Below are 12,830 nucleotides of genomic sequence, written 5' to 3'. Positions count from 1 at the left end.
ACCAATATCACTCCCTAAAAACACAACCTTATGGAATAACACTTGGATAGCTTTTAAGAATTCACAGATAAATTGGTCCACATGGAAAACTAAAGGCATAGAAACCGTAAATGACTTGGTAACAGGAATACATTTATTTCCATGACAGAATTAAAAAGTAATTTTGGAAAATTTCGATTTAAAATATTTTGGACATCAGAGCAACATTGAGGGAATCTTATTTGAGTCAGAAAATGTTCATATGACAGGGGAGATACAAAACCTTGCAGAAAGCATATCCAATTGACAATCTCCTAGAAAAATATTATCTATCGGAACCAAGTTAAATAAATGATGTTGGAACAAAATGGAGAGAAAGTTGGAGCATAACAAAATAAATTACAGTTAACAAAAATCTACACTTAATCCAGTATAAACTAATGTATATAATTTTTTATACAAGAGACAAAATTCACAAATTCTACAGCACAATGGCAGAGCCATGTCTTAAGTGTAAAACTAATAATGACTCAATAATCCACGCTTTCTGGGAATGCTATAAAGTCCAAAAGTTATGGGCGGAGCTATAAAGTTGGCTATCAGAAGTATTACAATGTCAACTTACTTTTAATCTGTCTGTCTGCATATTTCAAGACATGGCATATGGGGGTGTAGTGAGATACCCAATGTGCTGGGCGATTCTCTTCTCATCACTCATCTTGAAAAAAACGTATACACAAAACTGGGAAACATATCAATCAGCCATCATTAACAATGGAAAAATCTAATATTTCTTATTGAAATAGCATGGGCAACAGGGAAAAACAAAAATGTGTACCTGGCGCTGACGAAGATGGCGTCCTCGCGACTAGTTCTTAGGAAACTTTGCAGTATTTAGTTTTTTCATGTATTATTTTTTATATTATTAGCTCAAAGTGTTTTGTATCATTACATACAGCCGAGGAAAACTATTGGATATCAGAGCGGTGGTAACACACCAGCATTACGACCAGGAATACGACTTTCCCGAAGCAGATCCTTTGTTTGCTCTCCCAAGGGCAATTGAACTGATTCCAGCGGCTGACCCAAAACATCGCCGGCGGAGGAGAGGCAATCGGAGTGGCCTGCTGGTTCGACTTAAGAGGCGCGCACACCACCCACCGCTTCCAAGAATACCACTCGCTAATGTTCAGTCTCTGGTTAACAAAGTCGACGAACTCCGAGCAAGGATCTCTTTCCAGAGAGACATCAAGGCCTGTAACATACTTTGTTTCACGGAAACATGGCTCTCTTGGGATATTCTGTCGAAACCGGTCCAGCCAGAGGGGTTCTCGGTTCATCACGCAGACAGCAATAAATATCTCTCTGGGAAGCAGAAGGGCAGAGGTGTGTGTTTCTTGATTAACGACTCATGGTGTAATTGTAGTAACATACAGGAACTTGAGTCCTTTTGTTCACCAGACCTAGAATATCTCACAATCAAATGATGACCCATTATCTCCCAAGATAATTTTCTTCGGTTATAGACACGGCCGTGTACAGTGGGGAAAAAAAGTATTTAGTCAGCCACCAATTGTGCAAGTTCTCCCACTTAAAAAGATGAGAGAGGCCTGTAATTTTCATCATAGGTACACGTCAACTATGACAGACAAAATGAGGAAAAAATATCCAGAAAACCACATTGTAGGATTTTTTATGAATTTATTTGCAAATTATGGTGGAAAATAAGTATTTGGTCAATAACAAAAGTTTCTCAATACTTTGTTATATACCCTTTGTTGGCAATGACACAGGTCAAACGTTTTCTGTAAGTCTTCACAAGGTTTTCACACACTGTTGCTGGTATTTTGGCCCATTCCTCCATGCAGATCTCCTCTAGAGCAGTGATGTTTTGGGGCTGTCGCTGGGCAACACGGACTTTCAACTCCCTCCAAAGATTTTCTATGGGGTTGAGATCTGGAGACTGGCTAGGCCACTCCAGGACCTTGAAATGCGTCTTACGAAGCCACTCCTTCGTTGCCCGGGCGGTGTGTTTTCACTCAAAATCTCACGATACATGGCCCCATTCATTCTTTCCTTTACACGGATCAGTTGTCCTGGTCCCTTTGCAGAAAAACAGCCCCAAAGCATGATGTTTCCACCCCCATGCTTCACAGTAGGTATGGTGTTCTTTGGATGCAACTCAGCATTCTTTGAGTTTTTACCAAAAAGTTATATTTTGGTTTCATCTGACCATATGACATTCTCCCAATCCTCTTCTGGATCATCCAAATGCACTCTAGCAAACTTCAGACCGGCCTGGACATGTACTGGCTTAAGCAGGGGGACACGTCATTAAAAATCCTACAATGTGATTTTCTGGATTTTTTTTCCTCAATTTGTCTGTCATAGTTGACGTGTACCTATGATGAAAATTACAGGCCTCTCTCATCTTTTTAAGTGGGAGAACTTGCACAATTGGTGGCTTGCTTCATATTTCCAAAAATAAAATATTTTAAAAGAGTAAATCAACTTTGTATGGCATTAAAAAAAAAAAAATCTAATAAGATGCAGCCATTTGCTGTTAGTGAGAAGAGCGAAAATCGAAGTGTTTTGTTTTTGGAATCTATTTCCTATTTATTTTATTTTCATAACTATTTCAGAATAAATTAATATTTTATGGCCGTGATGCATTCCCAAAGTAGCCTTAAAAAAATTACCATTCACATGTCATTCAATTGGGCCTAGTAGCCTAGTAAATAGATATGTAGGCCTATTAAAAGTTTTGCTGTAGCCTATGCGATCCCATAGGAAGTGCGGTTTATAACATACAGTCAAATTTAACAGGTTAACAGACAAGACAGTTGATCTTTTATATTTAAGTATGTATGCAACTACTGTATGTAGCCTACAGTAATAAAAAATATATATACAGTGAGGGAAAAAAGTATTTGATCCCCTGGTGATTTTGTACGTTTGCCCAGTAACAAAGAAATGATCAGTCTACAATTTTAATGGTAGGTTTATTTGATCAGTGAGTCATTGTCATGCTGGAATACCCATCCACGACCCATTTTCAATGCCCTGGCTGAGGGAAGGAGGTTCTCACCCAAGATTTGACGGTGGGGATGGTTTTCTTGGGGTCATAGGCAGCATTCCTCCTCCTCCAAACACGGCGAGTTGAGTTGATGCCAAAGAGCTCCATTTTGGTCTCATCTGACCACAACACTTTCACCCAGTTCTCCTCTGAATCATTCAGATGTTCATTGGCAAACTTCAGACGGACATGTATATGTGCTTTCTTGAGTAGGGGGACCTTGCGGGCGCAGCAGGATTTCAGTCCTTCACGGCATAGTGTGTTACAAATTGTTTTCTTGGTGACTATGGTCCCAGCTGCCTTGAGATCATTGACAAGATCCTCCCGTGTAGTTCTGGGCTGATTCCTTACCGTTCTCATGATCATTGCAACTCCACGAGGTGAGATCTTGCATGGAGCCCCAGGCCGAGGGAGATTGACAGTTCTTTTGTGTTTCTTCCATTTGCGAATAATCGCACCAACTGTTGTCACCTTCTCACCAAGCTGCTTGGCGATGGTCTTGTAGCCCATTCCAGCCTTGTGTAGGTCTACAATCTTGTCCCTGACATCCTTGGAGAGCTCTTTGGTCTTGGCCATGGTGGAGAATTTGGAATCTGATTGATTGATTGCTTCTGTGGACAGGTGTCTTTTATACAGGTAACAAACTGAGATTAGGAGCACTCCCTTTAAGAGTGTGCTCCTAATCTCAGCTCGTTACCTGTATAAAAGACACCTGGGAGCCAGAAATCTTTCTGATTGAGAGGGGGTCAAATACTTATTACCCTAATTAAAATGCAAATCAATTTTTAACATTTTTGACATGCGTTTTTCTGGATTTTGTTGTTGTTATTCCGTCTCTCACTGTTCAAATAAACCTACCATTAAAATTATAGACTGATAATTTCTTTGTCAGTGGGCAAACGTACAAAATCAGCAGGGGATCAAATACTTTTTTCCCCTCACTGTATAGTAGCCTAGACAATGCTACAGAATTTGCAGGCAGTCCAGCATTATGTTGGGGGAAAGTCAATGTAAAACATTGTTGAATTCAAACATTCTGCTGGCAGGTACACAACAATTAGCCATAGTTTTTCTTTCAGAAACTCACTTTCCTTTGCCAAATACAGCATAAGTTACTGCGAAAGATTAAAAGATTCTGCCAACGTCTCCAAAAACATTATAAAATGTGCTATTGGCCTAAATTCCAATAGTTTGAAATGATACGGCAAATAAAGGGCGTCATTGTCACCATAAAAGGTGAATGGAGGCGTTTTCCAGGAGGAGTTATAACACTAGGTCACGCACAGTTTTTTTGGACAGGTTGGATTTATAATGGGAAACATGCGTATGTATTGTGTATACCAAGTTTATAAATCTCAATATTTTTATAAGAACGTACTATTTTCAGAAACGGCACACCCTGATATTTTGTGTGGAATTTACAACAGTTATAAATGAGGTCCCTGATGTCCCATGTCTGATAAGTCTCCTGGTTAGACAGGAAGGATGACATCCAGACCTCGAGGCCCAGACTTGGGAAAGGGGGAATCTATTAAAAATGGCTTCCACTAAACTATGTGTGCAAAATATGCAATGGCATATTTATTACAGGCAGATAGGATATCCATTTTCAGCACTGCGGATGTCTTCCAAACAAACCAAACTTCATCTCTTTACATTACTCATTCTTTACAGTGAGCATGTGTGAAAACAAGTGAATGTTTGATGGTCGAATAATGGATGTGCCTACACAACTATGAAATATCGATTAGCATTGTCATAACCAAGTCAGGGCTTTCCAACAAAGATGAGACAAGAGAAGAGGCAACATTTAAAGCAACCCCAATCTTCAACCATGTTGCCCACTTTCTTCTATAAAGGAATAGAAGTTTGGTGCAAAATGAGTGGTGAGTGGTTTGTATTTGGTGTGACACAGACGAGAGAACCCTCCCTCCCGGACCAGACTTGCCCCCGTTTTACGACAAGGTCTCTCCTCCTCCTCCTCCATCAGGTTCTGGCGAGGTGGCTGACATTGGCGCCTCCGTGTAATGAACAAGTGTATTAAGGACTACCCCCGGTTTGTATAAACTAGGCTAGGGCTCCCGCAGACACATTCATTATCCCTACCCATCTACCTGTAAGTCGTGCAAGGCACCGCACGGGTGTTAAACTTCCGGTTCCATTTTCCAGAGGTCACAACTTCCATTTTGTTGGGGAGGCTTTTGGGCATGCAGTTGCTAAATCATTATTTGTGTGTGTGTGTGTGGCATGAAATGAGAGTGTGTGTGTGTTTGCATGCATTTTTTTGCATGTGTTTGTGTGTGCATGTGTAACCACAACTGGATTGTGTAGACAGTGAGGTAACAGAAATGGAAGTTCCTACATAATGACGATTCTAATTGAACACCGAAGTCCATCCAGTAGTAAAAATACTAGGAAACCTTTATTTTATCTGACAATTCCTCAAGAGTGACTTCCAGTCTTTCATGTCACAGTCTGCTCTGGCTTCAGCATGGACAGTGTTTCTAATAATCTACAACAAATGTGGGAATTAAATGTCCCCTCCTTACGGGCAATTAACAGAGATTAAAGTAGTAATCGTAAGACTTAGCATACAGTATTAGGTCATCATGGGCCATTATCATTCTTCAGGAAATGTGTCTACCTGTTGATAGAAATCCAGAGCTCTCCCTCGGGTCGACGCACATTCTCCAATTGAGCTAATCTGTAAAGCACCAAGCAGTCACCGTTGAGACCTCGGTGGACATGCTGTCACTGCTTGGTACTTTCGCTTCATCGGTACTGTAAAACATTTTTTTTTAAAGCAACAGTTTCAGTAGCGTCCCCATCTGATTCTATCCATATGGACAGCTTTCTGGGTGATAGCCGTGAAACAGAACTTTGATGTTACGTAAGGTGATTTTGTCATACTTTGCCGGCTTCCAATGGCCAGTGCCCAATTAGCTGTTTACAAGTCTAGCAGCGTCAACATTGAGAAATCGTGGACTGACCAGTCCTCCTCCATGCACTACTTTCCAGGATAGCTGGGAAACCAATTAAGCAGTTTAGATATAGCAGTGAACTATTAGTTTAACATGAGTCGTGTGATACTCAAAGCATAAATGAATTCATAGCTTACTTAGTACCTATTTCCTTTCATAGCATTGTCATAGTTGGTGTCGTCATTAACACATGTAACACCTTTGGTTATGTTGGAAATCAGATGGTCATTGTTAACATGCAAACTGCTATTAACAAGTCATAGAATTAGGCATATTTGAAATGACTCAGACACAGCCTTACATTTTTTGGGGGGGCTTAATACTGTAGGTTCACTTACCCTACATCTTTGACTATGACAATTAGCCTACGACATGAGCAATTTGTTTTTGTGCATTTCTTTGTAACCATGTGCAGCACATTTACCCAGGTGATATGAAAGTGCAGTTGGGAGCTGCCTAATGTTCCTCATGAAGCTACAGCAGGGTTTTGCTGTGCAAAAACTTACTCATTTGAATGAGCCACCACTAAATCGAAAGCAACTAAGGCTGACCCCGGAGAGCCAACACTTACAATGAATGGGAGCTTAAATGTAATTTGAAGTTATGAGACGAAGAGCTTGATAACGGTGTAGACGTGAAATAGTAGTGTGCAGTCAGATACTATGAACTAACATCAGAGAATAGCCATTCATGGCGACTATTCCTTTGTACAGTGGGGGAAAAAAGTATTTAGTCAGCCACCAATTGTGCAAGTTCTCCCACTTAAAAAAGATGAGAGAGGCCTGTAATTTTCATCATAGGTACACGTCAACTATGACAGACAAAATGAGAAGAAAAAAATCCAGAAAATCACATTGTAGGATTTTTTATGAATTTATTTGCAAATTATGGTGGAAAATAAGTATGTGGTCAATAACAAAAGTTTCTCAATACTTTGTTACATACCCTTTGTTGGCAATGACACAGGTCAAACGTTTTCTGTAAGTCTTCACAAGGTTTTCACACACTGTTGCTGGTATTTTGGCCCATTCCTCCATGCAGATCTCCTCTAGAGCAGTGATGTTTTGGGGCTGTTGCTGGGCAACACGGACTTTCAACTCCCTCCAAATATTTTCTATGGGGTTGAGATCTGGAGACTGGCTAGGCCACTCCAGGACCTTGAAATGCTTCTTACGATGCCACTCCTTCGTTGCCCGGGCGGTGCGTTTGGGATCATTGTCATGCTGAAAGACCCAGCCACGTTTCATCTTCAATGCCCTTGCTGATGGAAGGAGGTTTTCACTCAAAATCTCACGATACATGGCCCCATTCATTCTTTCCTTTACACGGATCAGTCGTCCTGGTCCCTTTGCAGAAAAACAGCCCCAAAGCATGATGTTTCCACCCCCATGCTTCACAGTAGGTATGGTGTTCTTTGGATGCAACTCAGCATTCTTTGTCCTCCAAACACGACGAGTTGAGTTTTTACCAAAAAGTTCTATTTTGGTTTCATCTGACCATATGACATTCTCCCAATCCTCTTCTGGATCATCCAAATGCACTCTAGCAAACTTCAGGCGGGCCTGGACATGTACTGGCTTAAGCAGGGGACACGTCTGGCACTGCAGGATTTGAGTCCCTGGCGGCGTAGTGTGTTACTGATGGTAGGCTTTGTTACTTTGGTCCCAGCTCTCTGCAGGTCATTCACTAGGTCCCCCCGTGTGGTTCTGGGATTTTTGCTCACCGTTCTTGTGATCATTTTGACCCCACGGGGTGAGATCTTGCGTGGAGCCCCAGATCGAGGGAGATTATCAGTGGTCTTGTATGTCTTCCATTTCCTAATAATTGCTCCCACAGTTGATTTCTTCAAACCAAGCTGCTTACCTATTGCAGATTCAGTCTTCCCAGCCTGGTGCAGGTCTACAATTTTGTTTCTGGTGTCCTTTGACAGCTCTTTGGTCTTGGCCATAGTGGAGTTTGGAGTGTGACTGTTTGAGGTTGTGGACAGGTGTCTTTTATACTGATAACAAGTTCAAACAGGTGCCATTAATACAGGTAACGAGTGGAGGACAGAGGAGCCTCTTAAAGAAGAAGTTACAGGTCTGTGAGAGCCAGAAATCTTGCTTGTTTGTAGGTGACCAAATACTTATTTTCCACCATAATTTGCAAATAAATTCATTAAAAATCCTACAATGTGATTTTCTGGATTTTTTTTCTCATTTTGTCTGTCATGGTTGATGTGTACCTATGATGAAAATTACAGGCCTCTCTCATCTTTTTAAGTGGGAGAACTTGCACAATTGGTGGCTGAACAAATACTTTTTTTCCCCACTGTACATCAGTCACAAACAACTGCATATAGAGGTTTTAATTCAGGGAGAAATGTCCAGTGAGACATCTCTTTATAGAGACTCTAGATTCTAGTGAGAGGATGAAACTGAGTGAGATGCTGCAAAACAGCAGTGAGATGTAGTCGACAGCATGCAGAGCGCAAAACAATGAGACAGACAGTGTGGTATTCAATGAGGCAGCAATGAGACCCAGTTTGACAGAGGCTGAGTGAGAAAGTGGCTCCACGGGTTATTTCTGTCTGAGTCCCTTTCTCACTCAGCGTCTAATAACCAAGATCATACCTCTGTGAGATGCCAATGAGACGATGAGTGAAAGGCACGACAAAATGAGACATGGAGTCAGATAGAGACAAATTAGAATAGAAAGACACTGAATTAGCACACTATTGAGACAGTGTGATAGGTGAGTGGCTGAGACAAAGCAGCTGGCTGTGGTAGCAGGCTGGGCTGAAAGCACTTAATCTACAGCCGAGGGCGGGGTGCTCTGGTCCCAGACATATGGAGCAAAAACCTAATAACCTGTTACCTGAGGAGACATATCCAACAGCAAATATTAAGACAGGTCTTAATATTCACATCACACACGGTCACACACACACGCTCGTTTGTGACTGTGTGTGATCTAGATGTGAATATGTGGGGATATCAAGGCTGATAAGAAGTATAAAGAAAGAGTTTATCGAAACAGACAAGTTCCAATCAGAACAGAATTGATCATAGGGCTGGGTGATGTGGCCAAAATATCATATCACGGTATTTTACAATTTTTCCGGTATTTTATGTTTTTGAATAATAAATGTTAAAGATTTGCTTTATGGGTAGTGCGTGACCCTAGGGTAGCAACACATACACTATATACACAAAAGTATGTGGATAAAATCAAGCACACAGCCATGACATCTCCACAGACAAACATTGGCAGTAGAATGGCCTTACTGAAGAGCTCAGTAACTATCAACGTGTCACCGTCATAGGATGCCACCTTTCCAACAAGTCAGTTCACCAAATTTCTGCCTTGTTAGACCTGACCCGGTCAACTGTAAGTGCTGTTATTATGAAGTGGAAACGTCTAGGAGCAACAACGGCTCAGCCGCGAAGTGGTAGGCCACACAAGCTCACAGAATGGGACCGCAGAGTGCTGAAGCGTGTAGCACGTAAAAATCGTCTATCCTCGGTTGCAACACTCACTACAGAGTTCCACACTGCAGGAAGCAACATCAGCACAATAACTGTTTGTCTGGAGTGTCATGAAATGGGTTTCCAAGGCCGAGCAGCCGCACACAAGCCTAAGATCACCATGTGCAATCCCAAGCGTTGGCTGGAGTGGTGTAAAGCTCGTCGCTATTGGACTCTGGAGCAGTGGAAACGCAGTCTCTGGAGTGACGAATCACACTTCACCATCTGGCAGTCCGAAGGACGAATCTGGGTTTGGCGGATGCCAGGAGAACGCTACCTGCCCCAATGCATAGTGCCAACTGTAAAGTTTGGTGGAACAGGAATTATGTTCTGGGCTGTTTTTCATGGTTCGGGCTAGGCCCCTTAGTTCCAGTGAAGGGAAATCTTAACGTTGCAGCATACAATGACATTCTAGACGAGTCTGTGCTTCCAACTGTGGCAACAGTTCAGGGAAGGCCCTTTCCTGTTTCAGCATGACAATGCCACCGTGCACAAAGCGAGATCCATACAGAAATGGTTTGTCGATATCAGTGTAGAAGAACTTGACTGGCCTGCACAGAGCCCTGACCTCAACCCCATCGAGCGCCTTTGGGATGAATTGGCATGCAGAATGCGAGCCAGGCCCAATCGCCCAACATCAGTGCCCGACCTCACTAATGCTCGTGGCTGAAAGGAAGCAAGTCCCTACAGCAATGTTCCAACATCTAGTGGAAAGCCTTCCCAGAAGAGTGGAGGTTGTTATAGCAGCAAAGGGGGGGGGACCAACTCCATATTAATGCCCATGATTTTAGAATGTTCGACGAGAAGGTGTCCACATACTTTTGGTCATGTAGTGTACATTCTAAGTGATATCAAATGGGTCTTTCTCTGTTATGATTATTTTATACTGTTCAATTCAACCAAAAACTATTTTCAGCATTTTCATAAATTTCTGCATTTCCTGGACTAATTTGCCACGTAGGGCTGCACGATATGGGCAAACATTCTAGGCCTTATTTTTAACCAAATGTTGCAATTGTAATTTGACTTGCGATTTAGAGCAGAACACTTGGATGAACTGTTGGAATCATGGAAATATAATAATTATTCTAATTCTATAGTTAGAATATAATAGTGAGCACTTTGAATAGTGTTGTTTGAAATGACAATGAATGGAAATGACAGGGAGGAGTTATTGTGACAGGGTAGGAACCAAAGTGTTGATGTGGGCTCCCGAGTGGCGCAGCGGTCTAAGGCACTGCATCTCAGTGATTGAGGCGTCACTACAGACCCCCTGGTTCGATTCCAGGCTGTATCACAACCGGCCGTGATTGGGAGTCCCATAGGGCGGCGCACAATTGGCCCAGCGTTGTCCAGGTTTGGCCGGTGTAGGCCGTCATTGTAAATAAGAATTTGTTCTTAACTGACTTGCCTAGTTAAATAAAGGTACAATAAAGTAAGTGTTTCCTAGGAGACCCTATAATTTACATTTTAATCATTTAGAAGATGCTCTTATCCAGAGCGACTTACAGTTAGGACCCTATAATCTTTGGCTACATTGAATGTTCTCTTAGCTACTTCATGTAGCTAACATATTCATGCTTTGCGTATTCCTTTTTGATTTAGAAGATACTGGTGCACAAACAACATGCTGATTTAGGTCTACACCATCACTTGTATTATCAAGCTGTATAGCTAGTTACGTTTGCTCTGACTCAGTACATTTATTAGCTAGCTAGCCAGCTAACTAGCGATTAGCATTACTGGCTAACAAGATTTAGGGCCAACTTGCTAAGAAAAGACAAACTAGCCTATTGCAGATGTAAGAAACACAAACTAATACTGTAATTATAGAATGCTAGTGGATTTAGCAAAGTGAAAAGCGGCATCGTTGTCATCAACATTGTTGCTTGTGCTGCATTGACCATGCAGACTGAACGCAAGTGTCTCGTGGTCAAGCAACAACAAATGCCCTCCTTGAGTGCCAGGGGGCGGAGCTAAATCTGTATGGAACGCAGCATGGAGCAGAGAGAGATAACTCTAGTAGTGAAGTAAACTATAAAAACACGTGTCACATTTAACAAACCAAACATTCAAATACCATTATAGAAGGTAAAGTAAAAACCCATACCGGTCCATGCATCAATACAAATATATATTAAAATACGGTATACCACCCAGCCCTAATTGATCATAGCATGAGTCTACGCGTCCGTTTTTTCTAGACTCAACAAGCAGGCATGTTAGATAACAACCTAGATTCAGGCTATGCTTAAACCAAACACCCCCAACTCGAGCACTCCATTCTGCCACCTCTGGTCTCTTGGCCCTCCCACCCCTAGTCAGCTCCCGCTCAACCCAGTCAAAACTCTTCTCTGTCCTGGAACCCCAATGGTGGAACGAGCTTCCCCCTAACGTCAGGTAGGGATTGGGATCCTTAACCGAAGAACAATGTTTTTTTCCCTCACTAAATTAAAATCACAGTGCAGTTAACACTGTGTTATAGCCTAAGTAGACAATAGGAATTTGCGAGACATGCAAGACAAGACATTGCGAGATACAGATTACCAAGACATAGGCGCACGGCTCTTTCTGCCTGCCCCCTCCTCCTCTCTCTCCCTCACGCTGGCTCACCTGCTCTTTCGCTAATGATGCCAGTGTGTGTTCAGTCTTCGGTCTGTTGCGTGTAGAATATCCTAGCCTATTCATTGATGATAGACCCTGCTTTACTGAAGTTGTGAGACACTGCAAGGCAAGAAATTGCAAGATACAGCATTCCATTGCAAGATACAGCTTTTGATTGCCGATAGATAGGCCTAGTGCACAGTTCTGACTGTGTGCCCCTCCGCCCTCTCTCCGTCCCTCGCTAGCTTAGATGCAAGTGTTTGTGCTCTCGGAAGTATGGCAACTAATCAGTCTCCTCCGTTCCAAAAACACTTAATGGGAAAATAATAGGAGTTGACTTGGATGAATTATTTTGGAGTCGACTCTCCACCACTACCTCATTGTTGTCTACAGTTTGAAAAAGCCAAGGGACACCAGAGAATTCCTGTATGCCAATAAGAAGGAAATGCTGACTTTGTGAGGTGGAATTGGGGTACAGTAACGGTAGTCCAGGTGCAATTCTTAACCATCTGAAAGGGACGCACTGTGAGACACAAACCGTTGCTGGCAGCAGTGCAGCTGCATTGTGAATTCACAAGGATTTTATTAATTTTCCTTATCTTTTTAACAGAAAAACAAAAAACACATCCCTAACATCAGGACAGCGGAGTCCCTGCTCGAAATCATCTGAAACCCTACCTCTTC

The 12,830-nt window shown here is 42.1% G+C and overlaps 1 protein-coding gene across 2 annotated transcripts in view; it reads right to left on the bottom strand.

Moving 5' to 3' along the window:
* The window catches only part of btbd7 (BTB (POZ) domain containing 7), a 130,257-nt gene that overhangs the window by 46,796 nt on the left and 70,631 nt on the right, over nucleotides 1-12,830 (bottom strand). The window contains exon 4 of one of the 2 annotated variants that reach the window (XM_045211265.1): nucleotides 1,218-1,344. The exons of the other annotated variant lie outside the window; for it this stretch is intronic. Coding sequence (XP_045067200.1) covers nucleotides 1,319-1,344 — 26 coding nt within the window. The 3' untranslated portion in view covers nucleotides 1,218-1,318. Of the gene's footprint in view, nucleotides 1-1,217; nucleotides 1,345-12,830 lie in introns of those variants that run through there. 2 annotated transcript variants of the gene reach the window in all.

This window comes from Coregonus clupeaformis, chromosome 36 (genome assembly GCF_020615455.1).
Source record: "Coregonus clupeaformis isolate EN_2021a chromosome 36, ASM2061545v1, whole genome shotgun sequence".
Lineage (NCBI taxonomy): Eukaryota > Metazoa > Chordata > Actinopteri > Salmoniformes > Salmonidae > Coregonus > Coregonus clupeaformis.
Note: the sequence above shows the minus strand (reverse complement) of the source record. Positions and strands in the feature narration are given on the sequence as shown.